Source organism: Hetaerina americana, unplaced genomic scaffold, assembly GCF_022747635.1.
Source record: "Hetaerina americana unplaced genomic scaffold, ioHetAmer1.1.p SCAF_8, whole genome shotgun sequence".
NCBI lineage: Eukaryota > Metazoa > Arthropoda > Insecta > Odonata > Calopterygidae > Hetaerina > Hetaerina americana.
Window position 1 is genome coordinate 37,850,602 of NW_027287427.1, and position 21,719 is coordinate 37,872,320.

Below are 21,719 nucleotides of genomic sequence, written 5' to 3' on the forward strand. Positions count from 1 at the left end.
TTTGATTAGGTGCGTGGTTTTGTACGCCTCATGAACTGGGTCGTTGAAGCAAGATAATGTACTAGGTACATTGGGGGATAAGGGAGGCAAGGAAGGGTGGATGCACAGCGTTTTTATTGGCTTTGGAATGTTGAAGATTGTAATTGAAGGAAGAACGTTAGGCAGGAGCAGTAGGGAGAGAAAAAGGATCGGCATGTTGGGCGGAAGGTGGATTTAGGCAAGAAGTATGCGGATTTGAAGAAAGATTTTTGTAGTGTTCGATGTCAGGTTTTGTCTTGTTAGGAGAGGCTTAGAAATGAAGCAGTGGTTAGACTGTGTCCATCAAAAATCTACCTCAAACAGTTGGTTACTGTATAAAAAGCTCCTTCGGCCCTCGAAAGATGTGGTCCCGCCTGAGGGAATTATGGCAGAATAGTTTGTCTCGACGTAATGGTTACCCGACAAGCAAAATTTTGGGAATTTAAAACTTTTGTTCGAATTTGGCCTCCTGATATCTAGCGTTTGGGTTGCTACCTGTAAAATCATTTCTTTTTAGTGTCTTCCCTACTGTTTGCTTGCGCAAATCGTAGATTCTTCAATATATGTAGTACATGGCTAGTTACAGTTAGCACTTACGTGATTTATGACATTTTATTAATTTGGTTGACATTGAAATTTTGTGTTTTACCGACTCATTTTATTTGCGACAGTGGGTTGTGCCATTCCAAACTTGGGGGTCTTCATAAAAAGAAATGAATCGTTACTAAGAATAATAACAACATAGGTAACTGAAAGAAGTCTACTGTGATGTGACAGCTAGGAGAATATTTCTTCCTGCTGGATTGTTTGGCTTCTAACGCAGTACAGATCTCTCGGAATCGTTATGGTCTTAGAACAATACTTTTCGATGACCCGTGGGAATATTTGAGTGTTGTTCCTCGTATCGAGGTAAAAAGTGTCGTCCCTCGTATCGGTACCTTCATGCCAACACTGATATTTCGCCGATTTTGGGCGAACACCACGTTTCAAGAGGGTGTAATCGGGATAGGAGTTATGTTCAAATGTCTTGTCACGTGTAATAATTCAATAGAACTTAAGGTAGATGGGCAAAGTTTGGTTCATATTGGTAGAACTGTTTACTATCACCATATTAGATGATAAAAATATATTTCGCCTGTGCATAAAATATTACTAATGTGTAAATTCAGCCATTTTTAATTTATTAATTTTTAAAGTTAAAATATTAAATTTCTAAGAATTTGCGAACTGCTACAGTTGCAGTCAACTAAAATTTTTCCGTTTATGTACAGATGTCACAATTCAGATTTTGTGTTTCTTTCATGAAGATTGTGATTTAATAGATTCCCCAAGGGTTTTGTTCCAAGGGTACATGATTCAATCCATCCCAAAGATGTTTCAAATAGCATTTACCCGTTTCCTTTGATTTGTTTCATCATTTCCTTAATCGATGATGTTCCTAAATCCCTCTCTCCTCATTCAGTGTATCCCAACGTGTCCCGACGATTAATTATTGGGAGAAAGTATTGATTCCGAAACCTCCCTTTCTTAGAATTTCGGTTTTATATATCCAACCCTCATCAGGCATTCCTCCCTACTGAACCTATTTCTTCTCTTTCCTCTTTAAGATGATTCCTCTAAAATCCTTCTCTTTCCGCTTTAATATTTTATGCAATTTTCCTTAATATCAAAGGGATTGTCTATATTTTGGTGCAACATACACAGAATACATCTCATTAGCTCGACGATAAGGAAGCGGACAACCAGGTACAGGTGTGAGGTAATTATTCAATGGGAATACGCCGTATTAACCAAAATGAATTGCTAATCGTGGGTATATAAAGTTCTAAGTTGTCTTCCGCCCCAAAACGTCATTTAGCTGGAAGCCGTTCTGTATTGCTCCTTTCACAGAAAACATGATTGTCTAAATTCATTAATGCGTTTATAATCGAGAGAGACCGATGGGAATTCGTTATGACCGATGTATGTATATCCTTCAAACTCAAGAATTATTCATATTTTATCTCAATCCTCATAGATTTTATTTATATTTTAGTTTAATTTGTTTATGTTTCACCCAAAGGTGATATTAAAGCAATCACTCATGCAATCTACTATCCGTGTCAGCCAATACCTTCTTGGGAAAATGGCCTCATAGTTTGAATGATACTTGAGGTTTAGAGGGCTAATACTTTCCAATTGAGCCACGTTATAAGATTAAACTCGCAGCCTTTTTATAAGTTTATTTATTTATACAATGCGTTTACATTGACGTGGTGATTGACGTGGCTAAGAGAAGTGTCCTGCGCCGGATGAGTGAGAGATGAATCATCGAACAGACATGAGGAAAGATCGAATAATTTTAGGGGAAGGGTTAGAAAGAGAGTCTTTGGGAAATGTGTTGAAGAAGCCCTTCCAGACAAGGGATATCATTGTCTCAGGAACAGATAGGCACGACTTAAGTGACAGGGGAATGATGCATGGAAGGACGGGTAAGTATGGAGGAAATAATCCCCTGAAATAACCTTTCGATCAGTCTTTTTTCTATTTTCCCTACTCCGAAATGGGACGGGGGATGGAACATACATGGTTTGTATAGAAGTTTCGGAAAAATGGATTTATTTCAGATATGCCACAATGTCTCAAAATTCTTCGAAGTACGTCCCTTGAGCGTCGTCACACTTTTCCAGTGACTTTTCCACGACTAGGCTCCTTGGTAGGCGCATTCCGGAAGGTCCTTAAGGGTACGCGTGCAAACTTCTTTGAAGGCACTTAGGGTGGCCCCTGGTGGTGCCCTTTGAGGGAAGATTTCACTTTTGGGAATAGGAAATATCCTGCTGGTGTCAAGTCGGGACTGTTAGGGGGTTGGGCATTCGTCGCGATGCCGTTGCGGGCCTTCGCAAGCACTCGACTCTGCTCTTGGTCGTCCGTCAAGACGTTCAGGACGAGTTAAGCTCATATCTTTCGCATCGCCAAATTTCCAGTGATAATGGTGTGCACTGTCATCTTATTTATGCCAATGCGATCTGCGATTATGCGCACGCTTAACCGTCGGTCTGAATTCAGCACTTCACGTCCGCGTGAGGAAAAATTGTTACCGATTCTTTTTATACAAACCTGGTATGTATGTAGTCGTTTGAAAGTAGGACTTGAATTGAAAAAGTATCCATTGGTTTAAGCTACTGAATGTACTGGGCCTGTATGTTAGACTACATTTGTGAAAGAGAAATTCTAAAACTTCGTTGACATTTGTAAGCCTTTGAGCGCACGATGGTTCAGCCAACAAGTTTAGAGCTGAAGAGGAGCGAACACGCCCTCCTTTTATATTAATAGAGCGAATGGTTTGTTGTGTACACACCTTTGACTGCCAACGAGTCGGGGTAATTTTAGCAGGCAGGATGATGGGGCTCCCGACCTCACTTCTTGTGCGCGGAGGATACCACCTTGCACGTTTTTTTATCAAGTTGCGTGTAAAATCGATAGGTCCTTCACTCGGTAGCACAGTGCCATCGAGCTTACCAATACTCGAGTGATAACTCAAGGGAGATAAGGAAATGATGCTTTGATACCTGTGTAAAGCGGATATCTGTCTACGGCGGAAACCTGCCAAAGCTGAATGTATCTTCAGCGTAATGTTTACTAATAACGCTTTTCTCAATCAAGTCCCTCTGGAAGATGGAATCGGAGAGAAAGGACGGTAAGGATTTATGGTATGGCCTTTCTTTTAGGAAAGAGTTGAATTTGGTCCCGGATAGGTGTCACACTTGAGAAAATCTGTGCATGAAGTGCGGAAATAACTCATTTTCTTCGAGAACTCGGGAGGGCGTATTTTTTGAGGGAGTTGGGAATATGATGTGGGATCCTAGAATTCCTTCCAAGGAGGATGCCTTTTTAGTTTTGGGGAGCTTATCTTAAGCAATCACGTGTTCAAGCGCTGGTAAAATACCAGAGCAACAAATGGGGCCAGCAGTGGTGACATAAGTGACGGGTATGGAGAAATGGGCGACTGAAGTCGGATGCCTGCTTTATTTTAGTACGGGGTATTTGGTTCATACCATTTTATAATGATGAAATTGAAGCAATTTTCATTACCATTTAGCTAGACACTATGTTGCGCATTCATGAAAACATTCCAGTTTGTAGTCTCTATCATTTTGATTGCCGTTGTGTTACGGCGGTGGTTTCTAATTGTTTCGACTTTTAAAACAACTGAACATCAATGAAGAGCATACATTTCCCACACAGATCTGTGACCTAGTGGAGGTGCAGTGAGTCAGAGAATTCAGAAGTTTGTGGAAGTCATGGCTTTTACAGATTCTTTTTCCTAATGCTCTGTCTCCTCAGTGCTATAGTTGTACCATTGTTATTGGATCGGAATTGGAAAGATCATTTTTTAGTATCGCATTCGCGAAAATTTGTAACGTGGCTCACGTTGGCAATGTTATGGAGTCTAGGGAACTTGAAAATATTAGTCATGAACATTTATCTTCTCGATAGAGGGGGAAAGATGAAAATTACTGTTGCATGCATGTTATTGAAATTGACTTTTTGCGACTTAAATATATTCCTTCTTTGCCCGATTTTAACATTTAACTGTTTTCCTCCTAATGCCGCAGATTTCAGTTGTTAAACTTTGTCATACAAAAACAAAAAGTTTAAAGCCAGACATTTCATCGTAAACCTTAAGATTGAGTCCTGGGATTTGATAGATTACTAGTAATTTGGCGTTTAAATTACGATCATTCTTCATTACTCTGCTGTATTTATAATAGCTCTTCGGTTGGTATTCTTCTTATTTTTGTATCGCCCTGGACCGTAATCAAACAAATTCAGGGTGGACTGGTTATTATCTATTGGTCAGTGAGGTAAACATTTTGGTCAATGTATTTTTATTCGAAACTAAACCCATCGACTTCGATAGACGTGTTAAATAATCTTACTTATATATACTTTAAGTTTTCTTTGGTCACATAAATTTAACGGTACTTCATTTTGCTATAAAGAGCCTTAATTTATTCTCCGCCAATAGCTGTTCTAGTTTTTACCAGCGCTAATGTGCTCATGAACCTTTTTTCCCATGACTTTTGTCATGTTGCAGTTCGAAAGACAACGTTGTCGATTCAAAATAAACCATTGGGTCAAAATAGTGTACCTCGTAGCTAAATCACATGATAACGACAAGCGAGAGTTTACTTCCATTTCAGGACTTCCCTCACTTAAAAATTTCTGCCTTGCATTATGCTGAGGAAGTCGCCGACACCTCTTGAGGAGGCGTTTGAAATTCATTGTGGTGGGGTCTTATAATCATTCTCCGGCTCCATCTGTCATGTCACATTTCGCATTTCATGTGACCTCCATTATAATGCATAGTTGCTAACCGCCGTTTATATTTTTTTAGAAGTACAAAATGATAATGGGATTGTATTAATTGTGCTTTTTTCTTCGTCTGTGTTTTATTCTTTCGGACAAACTACTTACACAGTCTTACCGAATAATAGCAATTTTCCTCTTTAGAAATTTGTTTCGTTGTCACTGTATCATCTTCAGGTACTGAGGGAAATCATCTGCGGTATTATATATTTTTTTAGAGAAGTAGGGGAGGCAGAGTGATGATTGGGCGAATGGGGGTCATATAGTTTAATGGTAGGGGAAGGTGAGAGGTTGATGGGTTTGATGGTTGATGTAATGATTGTGAAAACACCTAGTTTCAACTGCGTCGATGACTAGGTCCACATCTTTTATGTATTTAAAATCCTAATACATGCCACCATGTTATCTGTAAGTACGGTAGGTTTTTTTTATCATTTTCGTCACAAGGACGTTTTATCTGTTCATTGTTCCTTCCTTAAAAACACAAAATTGTTTTTTTCTATTGCATTTTAAAAACGAATGCGTGATGAATTTTTTCAAAATGGCACCCAATGGACAACAGTTTTCCCTTCCTATGCGAAAAGTTTGGTGGTACTGAAATACAGCGCTTTTGATAACCGACGATCCTCCTTGAAGCCGAGAAGAATAAATCGTCCCATCCCGTTGTCGTTACCTTCGAGATGCACTTCACGAAATGAGTCCTAGTGGTTTTCCTAGGCGCACTTGTTGAGTGCACTGATGGTGCATGGCTCAGCACCTCCCTGGGATCGATCACCGGTGAAGGGTGTGTGCTTTCCCCCCTCCTTATTGTTTTAAGTGGCGCTCATGCCTCCGTAGATCCCCCCGCGGCGTTATGCAACCGATGGAAGCGCTTCAGCTCAGCGGCCGGCGCCTCGTCGCTCCTCTCCCTAAAATTCTACCCTCGCTTGGCCATCATCCCCTCTCTCCTCCCCTCACGACCGTTCCACAACCCCTCTCAACTCGCTCGAGCGCTCCAAAATGTGGTCTCGCGTTGGCTTCACGTTGAACTTCATTCAGACTCTGGGATTTCACGTTCTTCCCCATTACTCTGCCGTCCCATTGTGTGGGTTTAAGTGTCGTGAAATCCATCGATTTATTCCCCCACCCTTCCTCCCATCGTCCCCCTTGACGGGACGGAGAGAGTCGATTATTTGCTCTTGCCACACGCACATGGGATATTAAACCAGCGCCGGCGGGTTTCCTGGAAATTTTGGAAGACATTCGGGTTCATAATATTTCAGGGATGAATTTCTAGATCGGGATTTGGTTTCCTTGATGCCTAAAAGACGGGAGAAATGAGTATTTTCTAGGCTGCTTGGGATTGATTTTTACCAGCAGTACTCTGGCTCGAAAGTGGTGGATTGAAGCGCAATATTTTTTGGGCTCTGGGCCGGCTCAGCTTGCATGATGTACGTAGCTGCACATCAACGTTATTTTCAAATCATCGATGTTAATATATAACAATTGCATGATGTTCGTGCTCCCTTTTCCGTGAAAACTCGGTCTTTTTCTCCGATTAAAATTTGACATTCGGTCAGGAATCCTTATAATGGTTGTAGTACGATGCTCAATGCATCTATACGCGTATGTAGATCTGTGTATCATATAAGTTGCTGTGTGTAAAAAATTATCAATCTTTTGTCAGTGAAAACGCCACGGAAATTTGATTCGGAAAACTTAAATTGATAGATTTCACTACATTGACCAGTACTTTTGCAGTCCGAGATTATCGTTCACCGCTGTGTTTTTTCCGAAAAAAATGGAGAGGGTTTAGCTTATATTAATGAACTAAAGATTTTGTATCCCAAAATGGAAAAGTTGCGCGACCCGCGTGCAGTTTTTGGTATACCGTAATGTTAGTTTGGCAAAAAGGAATGCTACAGAAAGGAGAGGTCTCTTAAATTTTCATGGAGCTAGAAAATAGCAAGACCAACCCATTGTGACATGCTACCACGTGCCCGTTCAACGCCAGCACATGGCCAGCACGAGATAAGACCTGCGCCCCAAGGCGCTGCTGAGTCAGTGTACTGGCGACTGATGATTAACACAGCGTCATTTAGTAAAAGAGGAGAATGTCCTTTTAATTGAAGCCTTTAGAAATACACAGTGCAAGGGAATGCCTCCGTAGCTAAACTGGCTTTCTAATGCGTTCGGTCTGATATCTAGCGGTCCAGGTTTTAATCCCAGTTAAGTAATCTTGAATCCTAAAATCCTGAATTCGCCATTACCGGCGAAAGGCCATCACTGCGAAAAAATATTACGGACGCTTGGTTTGGATCGTGTTAATTGAATAAACGTGAATTTCGTAATGTTAAAGACTTCATCATCCAAATTGCCGATTTCCACGCCATCTTCGGCTCAACGTTGCCTATTCCAATAGTATATATGATGAAGAGCTGTTGTTTTCGGTTCTATCCTCGTGCCGGATCCAATATTCTTACTTAATATCACTATTTTCTTTAAATTTCTATATGGTACTCACCCGAAACATCTTAGACACTAAAATGTGGGTTCGGATAATTGATACCTGGTGTTTTCTGCTTTCCCAACCCCATTCCACCATCAGTCGGCAAACAACCCTCTCTTCACCCATTTCCCATCTCCGCCTCCTCTGCCTCCAAGACAAGGACAACGATTCATCTGTGATAAGTCGGGCGTTGCACTGTTTCAAGCGTACAGAGAATTTTTTAGTGATTTATGGCAACGTCGTAGGGGCCGAAATTTGCATCAAATTAATATACTTTGATATATCACTGGCATTTCGTCGTTTTACATAATTTATTTTGATTGCGTGGGCTTTTGCTCAGCAATAGATTAATGACATTAAATAACTTGTGTTTCTGGCGTTGAAAAAACATGGATTCACATTAATTCATATACTTAACATTGATAGAAGCTGTCGTGCACCCCGATGTCCTTGTAGCACTTAAATGATTACGTCTCGTAATATTTTTCGCCAAATGGGGTGTGACCTGATTTTTAATAGTCGCATTTAATCTGCCACTCCGAGCTAGTATCCTGCGTTCTGTCAGCGGCATTTTGGAGACCTTTAATCATGCCGATGAACGCTTTGCGATAATTTCCTGCACGTGCGTGTCTAGCGGGTCGGCTAAGAGTGACCGGAGTTACAACAACACCACAAAGGTTTTCAGGCCTTGTCTGCGATTTTCGGGCATTATAATCGCTTGGACGCCTTGTAAAATGCCCTTTTTGTATTGCGGTAATCTAATTACAACAATGTGCGGATGCTCTGCAGTACATTACAGTACAGCAGTACAATGTTGGCAATAGACAAGGTTGTGGACCCCCAGGGGCAGGTAGAGGATTTTTGCGGAGAGAAAGTGATGGAAGGGACTCGGTAGCATAACATCGAGGATGTGAATTTGCTAAAAAAAATAAATTTTGCTTAATGTTTTCTGTCGAGTTTCGTGGTTATGTTAAATTCGGTACTAATAAGTAAAAAAAATGTGTGTTGGACGGTGAGGGAAGGAAAAAAATATGGCACCAGAGTAGTTAACAAAATTATTTAATTGCTCGATTTAAATATGTCTTCGGGTATTAGAAGACATTTATTCTCTTCACAATTGACATAAAAGTTTCCTCTCTCTCTTCGGAGGGGAGGGCGAAGAGGTGGGTGGGGCCTAATGTATCCGCCACTCCCGATCCCTGGTCTAGAACAAGCTTGAACGTACCAGACCGAATCCAAGTTGTTTTTTCTTAGAACGAAACTAGGAAAAAATAGTTCCCAAGGTGGAGTTCAAAAATTGGTATTTTTATCCTTATTAAGAAAAATTGGTGTATGGGGGACAGGGAACAACAGTTGGGGTCTTGTATCTGCAACAAGTCTTAAGTTGATGTACGGTTTATCTGCAAATTAATATCTCTTTTAGATTGGGTTCAATGAATTATAATATCATGTTTACGTCTCTCCTTTCTCCCATGCATATATTATTTTTTTCTTTGCCATTTGGCAGTACGTCAGATTATGCGATGCGGTTCTATGACGTGTCGTGTGGGTTGCCCGTACGTCAGGATGACTTGTCTTATTTTTCTTAACCCATCCTGCATGACTGTCTCTTATCTTAGCCGTTGAGAAAATTTTCTGGTGCTTTTGCTGCAGGCAGTCCTATCCAGTGGAAGCAAATGACTTAATGGATTTAGTGTTGCATATGTTATTTCCTCATTTATGTCTTGATCACTAAGGTAGATAATCCTTAAAGAGATATTGAATGTTAGGATTGTGTTAGAGTATCATGAATGAGATATCAATTTAGAGCTCATCATAGATGTATTATAGATCAATAGTTGTAGGGTACTTTCTGACCTTCTCCACCTTTGTTTGCTTTTTGTAGTAGTATTTAGGGGAGTTGACCGACCGTTAAGGTCATTTGCACCATTAGGGATGGACGAGAAAGAATGAAGGGTGGAGAGAAACCCGGTGTCAGCATTAGCCTGCCCTTAATGAAAGGTGCAAAGGGATCCACAGCTTAACGTTCCATCTGACGGATGGCATGCTCACTCAAAGTGCCCTCCACTAAGCACCTCAAGTAGGGATCGAGATGCCACTGAAAAATATTCGACGCCGCAGGGATTCGAACCCGGGGCCTCTGGGTGGGAAGCCAGTACAATAGCATCTCGTTCTTCTTGTTCGCTTTTTTAAGGCCCATCATCCTCTGACAAAAGTTAAGGAGAGATGATATTCTGCTCTAGTTAGACAGACCTCTTCAGGAATATGCCGCAAGTATTTGGGATCCATGAGGGCAAATTTGGCCAAAAGAATTAGATTAAGTCCAGAGAAAATCCGCCAGATTCGTTAAAAATTGTTATAATAAGAACAAGTGTGACATATCTAGGGCTCTTAGAGGATTTAGGCTGGGAGCTTGAGATACGAAGAGAACCAGTGAGACTTAACTTGTAGAAAGGTTCAGAACAAACGAGTTCAGCAATGGCACTAAATGAATTATTGTGGCCCCACACTATCTAGGTAGATCAGACGACAAAGATAAAGTAAGGGAGATAGATGCCAGTACAGATAGATACAAATACTCATTCTTTCCCCGAACAATCAGGAATCGTAATAGTAAGGAACCAAAGTCACTTTAGAAATATTAAAAACATTTAATTTACAAATCGGAACAAAATTAAACATTGCAAAGGCATCAGGTATATTTTTAGGTACATGTGTATGTTAGTTGATAGTTTTTGTGTTTGCATGTGTGTGGGTTGTAAGGGTTTTTGCATGAATGTATACCATGTTTTGTTAATGGATTGTATAAATTTGTGGCTTTTGCGTGTGTTTTTTTTTTCTTAATTATGGGTGGTGCCCTAACAACTCCCACCCTATAACATTGTGGTGGCTTGTAGGGTATTGAGTAGATGTAGATGTATGAGAACATCCATAATGTAGATGTTGGCGCTGAATAGAGATAGAATGTTGGAGATTGATAAAAGGAGAGAACATTAGGTTGGAGAAGATGCAAAAGCAAATGAATAGATATGTTGGGCAAGGTGGAGGGAGGTAGAAAGTATGCAGAATTGAAGGGGATATTTTAGTGATGTTTGTCTTGTGTCAAGAGTAGATGACCTTTGGAAATGTAGGCATGGGTTGTCAATGTGTCCATCCAAAACATACTTAAGATAACTGCCATTAATGATGATAAACAAATGTTTCTTAATGTTCTCTTGGGAGTAAGATTTTGACCAGGAAACGTTGTTAACATGAAGTAGGTACTGCCAAACTACAGGAAAAGATCAAATCATAGGAAAGCCATTGGTACATTTTGTGATGTAAAAAAGTTAGTGCAAAAAAATAGAAATTCTACACTGGTTTTATACTAATTCCAAATGTTTATTTGATGGTATGGTTTAATGAAAATTAAATTTTTTTTCATGTGATATGTTTTGTCATGGCTGAAAATTTTGATCTTTGGGGTATCCCTCTGTTTCATTGCATTGATGAGTGTATTGAAAATTTCTTCTTTCATTATTTGTTCCAGGCAAGAGCAAAGAAGCGGAAATAAAAAGGATAAACAAAGAATTAGCAAATATTAGGAGTAAATTCAAAGGAGACAAAACATTAGATGGCTACCAAAAGAAGAAATATGTGTGCAAACTTCTGTTTATATTCTTACTTGGTCATGATATTGATTTTGGTCACATGGAGGCAGTTAACCTGCTGTCCTCAAATAAATACTCGGAAAAACAGATAGTAAGTGCCTTCTAATTTAAGATATTCTTGTTAAAAATAAAAATAAAATATTCTTTGGAATATACGAGGGTCATCCGGAAAGTAGTACCCGTTCGTGCCGCATGAAGTGCTGACGACGCGAGTAGCCGCTGGACGAGGTCAGATAGCTTCAGTGGCTTGTCTGCCTTCTCTGAGCCAAGTTGCGTGACGCTAGCATTGCCTGTGTTGTTTCTGTGATTGTTTACAATGTTTAAAAAAATTGAGAACGCCGCCAGTTGTGAAGTGAGGGCAGTGATTAAATTCCTCAATGCAAGAAACGTTCGCCCATGTGATATTCATCGCCAATTAAAGGAGGTGTATGGAGACAATGTAATGGACGAGTCGTCTGTTCGGCGGTGGTGTCGCAACTTCAACATGGGGAGGGGGAACACACACGACGATGAGCGTTCGGGGAGACCGTCTGTCATTACAGACCAACTGGTGAGCTCAGTTGACGAATTCGTGAGGAACGATCGGCGCGTCACAATTGATGACATCTGTGAGCATTTTCCCAATGTTTCTCGAACAATTGTTCATGAAATTGTTAAACACCATCTGCATTATGCAAAAATTTGTGCAAGATGGGTCCCTCGCGTATCTCAATGAGCTGGCGGCGAAGGACTATGCAGCAGGAATACAGAAACTTGTCACACGTTATGACAAATGCCTTAATTTGCTTGGAGATTATGTTGAGAAGTAGTTTAAAGTATCCTCTTTCAAATAAAATTTTTTATGTTTGTTAATATTTACTTTTCTGTCTTTATTTCACGAACGGGTACTACTTTCCGGATGACCCTCGTACCTGTAATTTTGTAAAAGCATGGTGAATTTCAAATGTTTCATTCTTTGAGTATTTCATTTTTTCTGTCTTCATGATTAATTCTCGTTATATTCCAGGGTTACCTGTTCATATCAGTTTTGGTGAATACCAACAGTGACCTAATCAAACTCATTATTCAGAGCATCAAGAATGACTTATCATCTAGGTAAGTTTAATTGTAATGTTCATGTATACTGGTAGCGATAATATCCATTATAGAAATTATAGGTTTATCTTCAGAAATTATTTATCATTGTTCTGAAAGATAGTGTTGTTCCCCTTTAGGAATCCTATTCATGTAAACTTGGCTCTGCAATGCATAGCAAATATTGGTAGCAAAGAGATGGCTGAGGCATTTGGAAATGAAATTCCAAAACTCCTTGTATCTGGGTGAGTATTGAAATATTTACTATTTTTTTAAATGCTCATTGAGCAGATTGCAGGAATAGAATATGACTCTTTCATTTTACATGTAATGATTTTGTTTAAAATGTTTGCTGAACATTTTTTCTTTTCTTCAGGGACACAATGGATGTGGTGAAGCAGAGTGCTGCGTTGTGCTTGCTTCGCCTGTTTCGAACATGTCAGGAGGTCATACCTGGTGGAGAGTGGACATCAAGAATCATTCATCTGCTCAATGATCAGCACATGGGCGTTGTTACAGCGGCCACATCACTAATTGATGCACTTGTCAAGAAAAACCCCGAGGAGTATAAAGGCTGCGTTAGCCTTGCTGTCTCTCGTCTTAGTCGGGTATACATTTTATTTTCTTTATGGCATTTTTAATGGTAGTGCTTACTGTTTACATAATACTGGTTTGTATGAGTTTTTTTCATGTGTGTGTTAACTGCGACTGACATTCAATTTTTATTTTTAATACTTTTTGCTGTTTATGATTTTGGGATTTTGACTTTTCTCATTAGTACTGATGTTTTGTTAGATATCAGAAATTTGTAATTAGACAAGTATGTGGCAATGAATTAATAACAATCTTTGTGAAGAAATTGAACCATCTATTTTTTTAGTTGGCTATGCTTTAAGATGAATTTCATTTTAACTGTTCTTATTCAACTTAAAAGGCTTGGCATGTAATGATGCTATTCATATTAATGTTACTTTCAGTTATCATTAAGTGTATAAGCATGTGCATAATTATGTTTCTATTTCCTCTAAAGTTCATGTTTGTATTTTTTTGTGCTTCTAATTTACTTAATGAAATTAATTTAGGAGTCAAGTGGATACAATTTTGTTAATTGAAATGTATGCAGTATTGCTTGCCTGGAAAAGTTATTTTGAACTGAAGATAATAGGTGAAAAAGCAGTTTATTGTAGTTATTTTATGCCTAAAATATTGTCTTTAACTGCCAAGAGTTAAGAAATTTCATGCTTAAAAATCCTCCTGACACATTAACTACTGCGGTCAGAAATAAATTTAGTTTTTTTCATAAGTGCTTTAATTTTTTTCAGATCGTCACTGCTAGTTACACAGATCTTCAAGATTATACTTATTACTTTGTGCCTGCGCCATGGCTGTCTGTAAAACTTCTAAGGCTATTACAAAATTACACCCCTCCAGGTAATTAGATGATATATTACCCATTTCAGCCATGCATGTAAAAGAAAGGGTCTGGACGATATCTTGTAAATGAGAGTTCGATGGCCTTTACTGATTGATCATTTTGTATTATTTACTAAGTCAGTAATCTCAATAATATGAGAATTAAAATCCTCAACCATTAAAAAATGGTGAATGAAGCATCTTTAGCATAAATGATTTGAATAAGAGGCTGCAAACTGATTTGTAAACTCCCAGGAAGTTTGTATTTTCTTATATGGTTCACATAAGAAACTCATGCAACCAATCAACGGCTACCAAAATTCATTTTTGTCAAATAATTAAGGTATTCTAAATTACAAAATTTAAACTTCATGACTGTTTATTTTGAGATGGTTGTTCACAAGTATTTATATCTCATAATAAAGATATTCATATGACGAACAAATTGGCATATACACTGTGTTTTTTAATGTGTTTGGGGTTTCATGTATTAAGTTCATTTGTTATTTATAATCATGTTGTAGGTTATGCATAATGGGTACTGGTCAGGGAAATTATAAAAATTAATTTATTTTTCATCCATTTGAAATCTTACTTCTGTTGCTGTTCGAGTGTGTTTAGAATTTATTTTACCATGTAAAAAGAAAATATTGCAGCTTATAAGAGTTGAGGCAACACTTTTTATACATTGTCATTCATTTCATTTAGAAGATCCTGGAGTTCGTGGTAGGCTTAATGAATGTCTAGAAACTATACTGAATAAAGCACAGGAGCCTCCCAAGTCAAAAAAGGTTCAGCATTCAAATGCTAAGAATGCTGTTCTCTTTGAAGCAATCAGCCTTATTATCCACAATGACAGGTAAGCTGTTTATTATTCTAATTTTGAGCTGTGATGTTTGTTAACCTTCTGCATGATCTCCAAACTTGTGTAAAATTAATTCCGCAGAATGTACTTACCTGATGTTTGTTTGCCAGATTAATATTTTCAGAATTCTTATTATTAAAAGCAAAGTTGAGTGCAATTTTTAAATTCATATTATATCACATCATCTGCTTTTTACCTTCTATTTCTTGTCTGAAATTCTTTGGTAGTCTGAAACCGGAGTGATAGGGTCTCGTAAAATGGCAACTAAGCCTGGTAAAGTCAGAAAAATTAAGTCCTAAGAAGCTTCAAAAATCCAAAACATTGATGAAAATTATTTGAAAATTCTTACACTTTCTAAACTAAATTCCTCAAGGGAACAACATTGATATATGCTGATTGATTCCAAAATAGTGGTGAGATCAAGAATTATGTTGTAAAAATAAGTAGCATGTAGCTGTACCTACAATCCTGCTTTTGATAATGAAAGATAACCCTATTTCAGTAGCATTTTTGTGTTTTAATTTGTTCCATGGTTGATTTTATTCTTACTTTTAGCTCCTCTTCTTTGAATTTATGTCAATTAGCTCAAGTGGTATTGGGTAAACTTGACGTACTGCCTCCTGATTTTTTACTTGACCTCCTTAGTTGGAAGGGAATATTGAATTATTTATGTGCTTACTATGCAATCCATAGATAAATGATTCAGTAATCTACAAGGGAGCAGTGGCAAGTGCCTAATTGTGGTATGGTAGCTTCTGTATTATATTGTAAAGCATCCATAACTCTCCCCAAGATTGACAGTTATTTAGCTCCAACTAAATCCTCCCTCCATTTTATTTTTGCTTTAAATAATTAAATTATGACTCCTGGTAATTATAAAAATTATCTTTTATGACTATGTTGAAAGTAGATGAAATTCCTTTGTTGTTTATGTACAAAGTGTATATCCACATTTGTATTAATAAATTATAGTTCATTGGGATGTTGACAAGTTATGCTGACAAATATTTAATTTCTTGTCTAATTTTCCCATTCATATATGGTTAGATTGTTGATGTTTCCTCCCTAAACTCACTTCTTCCTCTATTTGGTGTGTTAATTTTCTGTGTTACAAATTCATTCAACACATTGTTTCAGAATATGATTTTATCCAAAACTTCACAAGATTTGTGATGGTAGATTTTTGTTTTGTGGTATAAAGAATTGTTTATGTTTAGTGTAATGTGTATATGCAAGCTCTCTCTAATACCTATTCTCTCTTTTTTTAAAAGCCAGTGTGTTAAGCCAGACCTTATTTGGACAGCTTTAATGTATTCTTAAAGTATAAGTGTCTAACATCCATAATAACTTGCAGTAAAATATGATTAATATTTCAGTTGCTGTGTTAGCGATTCTTATTGCATATCGTGCAATGTCGAGTCATGCTACAAACATACACCCACTATTAAAGTGCTAAATAATGCTACAGATCTATTTGTTCTCCCATTTTTTTGGTGGTTATAAATGCAGCTTCACAAAGTTAGTCAGCCCTAATTGCAAAAATGTTTATATTCTTTCTCTTCTTTTTGCAGTGAACCTAACCTGCTTGTTAGAGCATGCAATCAACTGGGTCAGTTTTTGTCAAATAGGGAAACCAATCTTCGGTATCTTGCTCTTGAGTCAATGTGTCTCCTAGCGACATCAGAATTTTCTCATGAAGCTGTCAAAAAGCATCAAGAAGTGGTGATTCTTTCCATGAAGGTGAATGTTTGGAAATTTCACGTTTCAAGTGTTTGTTTTTGTCATTTGTAAATCTTTGATAACATGTTTATTTAATTTTTTATCTTTCTACGTAGATGGAAAAGGATGTGTCTGTAAGGCAACAAGCTGTAGATTTGTTATACGCTATGTGTGACAAGAGCAATGCAGAAGAAATTGTACAAGAAATGCTCAACTACTTAGAAACTGCAGACTATTCCATTAGGGAAGAAATGGTGAGTGATAGATTGTAATATTTTAATCATTTCTGAAATACAGAGAAAAATACCATTTAAGATTAATGGCCAAAAATGTATGTGGAAGCAAGAAAATGGAAACAGATATGACCATAGAGCTGATGGGTCAAGTCCAACTAAGACATTTAGGTTGGGTTTCATTGTAAGCATTCAAATTTAAAAAAATAAATTTCTGCAATAAAACTGGGTTATTATAGTGTTTCATTTGATTAAGCATTTCGTATTTTTAGGATTGGTGGTTTAACTGTGTGTTATTAAAGTATTCTTTGGCATATATATTAGTCTAATTAGAGTCGTCTGCCTGAAGTATAAACTGATGTTTTATGTTGTAATTTGTAATGAAATATTGTTTTGATTTGAGCCATTATAAATCTTTTGTTTCAGAAGGATATACAATGTATTAGGAAGAATGGCAATTTTATATTATTTTTCAATGCAGAAAATAAAATTTCAATAAATTTTATTCAGATGCTAGTTGTTTAAATCACCATGGCCAATTCACATGTTTACTCATAATTGGAAGTAAGATTTCAGAAGTCACGTTTGATTTTCAATAGCATAAATATAGAGGTACCTTCTACAATCATTTAAACAGTGGTTCAAACTGTATCCTATCAGGATATAAAAAGAAAAGCACAACTTGGAATGTTATATTTTATTGTGTAACAGGTAAATGAAGAATGGTAACGAAACTTTTGAAAGAGAACCCTCCTATAATATTATATAATATTCCTATTTTCTGCCATGTACTCAGAGTTTTTCCCAATTCACTCTATCAAACACCTTTTTGCAATCTATGATTAGATTAAGATTAGTGTTTAATAATTGAGGGCAGATTTTGCCTCATACTAAACCCATGCAGAGAGTAAAAACCTGAATCTTTAGGGTAGAAGGACCAAATCCTTTCCTGCTGAAACGCACCCCTAGAATTTAACATTCCCTTGAATTCAGTATGATTTTGCTTGGTAAATATGAGGTAAGGTGTCCCTGTTGGACTTGGCATCCACCTTATTTTGAGGCTCACTGATGCTACTGCTGCTGGTATATTTTGTATGAAGCACCTTATCGAGCTGCTGAATTATGGTGACAAAATCATTCTATAAGGGCAGGCTTTGTGATGTACAGTATTTTCATCTATTTTAAAGCAGATCTTGGGTTATTTTTAATGATGGATTATCACTCTTGGGTGTAACATGTAGGCCTTGCTTTTACTTATTCAGTTTACATGTGAACCATGAGGCAATAAACTCTAATGTAGGCATTACTCAATTATATTGTGGTTCTCATAATAGGCTTACTCATTACATCTACATGTCGTTGTTGGTAGATTGAGGACTTTTTTATTGTAGAGGGTTGTCTGTATTTAATATAATTTAAGGTTGAAATTGCTATGACATAAACCCTGGTCATTGTTATTGTAGGTGCTGAAGGTGGCTATCCTAGCTGAAAAGTATGCAACCGACTATACCTGGTATGTGGATGTCATCTTGAATCTCATCAGAATTGCAGGTGACTATGTGTCAGAAGAAGTCTGGTATCGTGTTATTCAAATAGTCATAAATCGAGATGATGTCCAGGGATATGCTGCTAAGACTGTCTTTGAGGTAAGTGATACTTTCTTGAGGTCAATTATTATAGTATATTTGTTAATTTATAATGCTTCTCACTTAATTATACTTGTTTTTCGCAGTAATTCCCATCAACATATTCTTCTTTGTAAAGATTTTCCTCCTCAAAGAATTATTCTTTTAATATCCCTATGACGTCTGCCATCTTCATCTGGAATACTTCCTATGAAGGCAAAATTTTCTACTGGTTGTAGTTTATTGCCTTCCATTATGTTTAACTTGGCCTTCTTATGTCAGAAGGACTGGCAAATTAATATTATCTTCTACAAATATGACTAACTGGATGAGCAGCACTTACTTTCATCCTTTCCTGTGATCCTCGGCATGCCTCCCTTAAAGATTTCATCTGCTTTGAAAAATAGGGCAATAATCAACAACCTTTTGTTAGCAAGTTTCATTTGGCACCCTTTTTATGTTTCCCCATAAATCAACTGCAACTGTGCAGAATGAGATGCATGCAGGTTTAGGAGATTTTGCCTTATCCTGTAGCATTTTCCTATCTTCTACAATGGGTTCATTCATTGTCTTCAATTTACTTGTCAAATACATTTTCCAAATCCACTCAGGCAGAAAACTAATTCTGGTTGTATTCTGTATTCCTTTCTCTCAGTGACCTCAATACTTTTATAATATCAATCTTACAATTTCTAAATCCTGTCTTGATCTTTTGCTAAGTAAATACCAGGGCTGTCAAGAAAGTAACTAGAATTTCAGCCTGGTGTGGCGGTTGGTAGGGCTAGATCCACCATCTTGGTGTCTAAACGTCCCTACCCTCTGTACGCATCCTACTGTGGTAGAGTGCAGACTGTGGTTCTTCTACTTCGTGCACTGCAAACTGTTTAAATGTGTGCTGCATTAGAAAATCTCGCGAGCTGTCAGTGATGGCTCTCCAGAAAGTAGGTTAAGTTTTGAAATAAAACATCAACCTAGTGAGAAGGCAAAGTTTTATTATATACATTTGAAAGACACATTCTTTAACTATTTTTCTACATAGTCGCCATTCCAAATGAGGCATCATAACAATATACAAGGTTTTTAATTTCATCTCTGAAAAAGATGCCTTTTATTGTAACCACTTGTTTACACCAGCATGCAATTCTGCATCACTGTCAAAGCTCTATGTCACTAGCCACGTTTAGCAAGAGATCCATAATTGTAAATCGGTGATTTTCGCAAATTTTTTGTTGATTAATACCATCAATTCATCTTTCACAAGACTAAGCCAACCACTACAGTCCTCATCGTGAAAATTGGTGCCACCATTTTTAAACTGAATGCACCACTGCCTCACTCCAACTTCACATATTATTCTGTCTCTGTACCCTTTTCAAAGTTGCCTATGAATTTCGAGTGGCTTGTGGTTGTTTTTTTCCCAGTAAAAGTCTAATCACAGATCGCGATTCACAACTCGTGGGATTTTCTATTGAAGCGCACATTTTTAAAGTTTGCAGTGAGCGAAATAGAAGAACCATAGTCTGCACACTACCACAGCAAGATGCGTACTGAGTATAGGGATGTTTAGGAAGGTGGTGGCTCTAGCCCTACCCACTGCCATGCTAGGCCTAAATGTAAGTTACTTCCTGGTCAGCCCTTGCCCTCTTCCTCATTTCTTTTGTTGATGATCCCATGTATTACTCTCTTCCCATTGTGGCATTCTCGGTTATTGACACTTTAGTCACCAGTTCAATTCCAGTCCACGACTACCTTTTTCAATTGTTATATTTTAATTTTGTTGTGACTTTATCATCCTCACTTTTAGGATTCTATTCATTTTTACATCCGGCTGATGGTAAATTTTGGCTTTTTGGATTTTTTCATTTAATTTCATGTGATTCTATTATAACTACTCCATTTTAAATTCCTACAAGTATTTTATAGGGATATGTGTGTATACGAGGGTAGTTTGAAAGGTTCTCGGAATCATCTCCAGATGTCAGCGCTAGTGCAACGAGTTTACCATGTAGTAGTGGGTAATCCTTTATGAGTAAACACGTAACCGATCAGTGCTTTGGGAAGACATCTGTGGTGCGGATGCCTCTTGATTGTTGTTCCTATGAAGAGATTTTAGAGATGGAAAAAAAATTGAGATTCGAGCAGTGATTAAATAAGAGGGTCATCCGGAAAGTAGTACCCGTTCGTGAAATAGACACAAAAGTAAATATTAACAAACATAAAAAATTTTATTTGAAAGAGGATACTTTAAACTACTTCTCAACATAATCTCCAAGCAAATTAAGGCATTTGTCATAACGTGTGACAAGTTTCTGTATTCCTGCTGCATAGTCCTTCGCCGCCAGCTCATTGAGATACGCGAGGGACCCATCTTGCACAAATTTTTGCATAATGCAGATGGTGTTTAACAATTTCATGAACAATTGTTCGAGAAACATTGGGAAAATGCTCACAGATGTCATCAATTGTGATGCGCCGATCGTTCCTCACGAATTCGTCAACTGAGCTCACCAGTTGGTCTGTAATGACAGACGGTCTCCCCGAACGCTCATCGTCGTGTGTGTTCCCCCTCCCCATGTTGAAGTTGCGCCACCACCGCCGAACAGACGACTCGTCCATTACATTGTCTCCATACACCTCCTTTAATTGGCGATGAATATCACATGGGCGAACGTTTCTTGCATTGAGGAATTTAATCACTGCCCTCACTTCACAACTGGCGGCGTTCTCAATTTTTTTAAACATTGTAAACAATCACAGAAACAACACAGGCAATGCTAGCGTCACGCAACTTGGCTCAGAGAAGGCAGACAAGCCACTGAAGCTATCTGACCTCGTCCAGCGGCTACTCGCGTCGTCAGCACTTCATGCGGCACGAACGGGTACTACTTTCCGGATGACCCTCGTACTTCGTAAAGAAAGGAAAGCAAAGAAAATTCTTGCCGACTTTCAGAATGCTCTGGGGGACTCTGCTCCTTCAAATGCAACTTTTGCCGAGTGACAAACGAGTTTGTTTGCTCCGGACACCTCAAATAATGATCTGCGTGATGGTAGGCTAAAATGTGCCCCTATCCCAGAAATTATTACATAAGTGCATAAAATGGTCATGAAAGATCACAGACTGAAAGTGGGAGAAATCACTAAAACTGTAGACATATCATCTGAACAGGCATATTACCTTTTAACCGTGGAATTGGATATGAGAAAATTATCTGCTATATGATGGAAATTTCTGAACAATGTTTGGACTATTTTTAAGAACAACCAACAAGATCTTCTGCACTGGTT

General features: G+C 37.9%; 1 protein-coding gene across 2 annotated transcripts in view; it reads left to right on the plus strand.

Moving 5' to 3' along the window:
- AP-2alpha (adaptor protein complex 2, subunit alpha) overlaps positions 1 to 21,719 on the plus strand; it is an 86,912-nt gene that overhangs the window by 44,313 nt on the left and 20,880 nt on the right. Inside the window, exons 3-11 of one of the 2 annotated variants that reach the window (XM_071596318.1) lie at positions 11,385 to 11,596; positions 12,512 to 12,600; positions 12,720 to 12,824; positions 12,956 to 13,187; positions 13,902 to 14,010; positions 14,701 to 14,851; positions 16,429 to 16,597; positions 16,693 to 16,830; positions 18,273 to 18,455. In XM_071596318.1, the coding sequence (XP_071452419.1) occupies positions 11,385 to 11,596; positions 12,512 to 12,600; positions 12,720 to 12,824; positions 12,956 to 13,187; positions 13,902 to 14,010; positions 14,701 to 14,851; positions 16,429 to 16,597; positions 16,693 to 16,830; positions 18,273 to 18,455 (1,388 nt within the window). The remainder of the gene's footprint in view (positions 1 to 11,384; positions 11,597 to 12,511; positions 12,601 to 12,719; positions 12,825 to 12,955; positions 13,188 to 13,901; positions 14,011 to 14,700; positions 14,852 to 16,428; positions 16,598 to 16,692; positions 16,831 to 18,272; positions 18,456 to 21,719) is intronic. The other variant, XM_071596319.1, reaches the window with a different exon arrangement.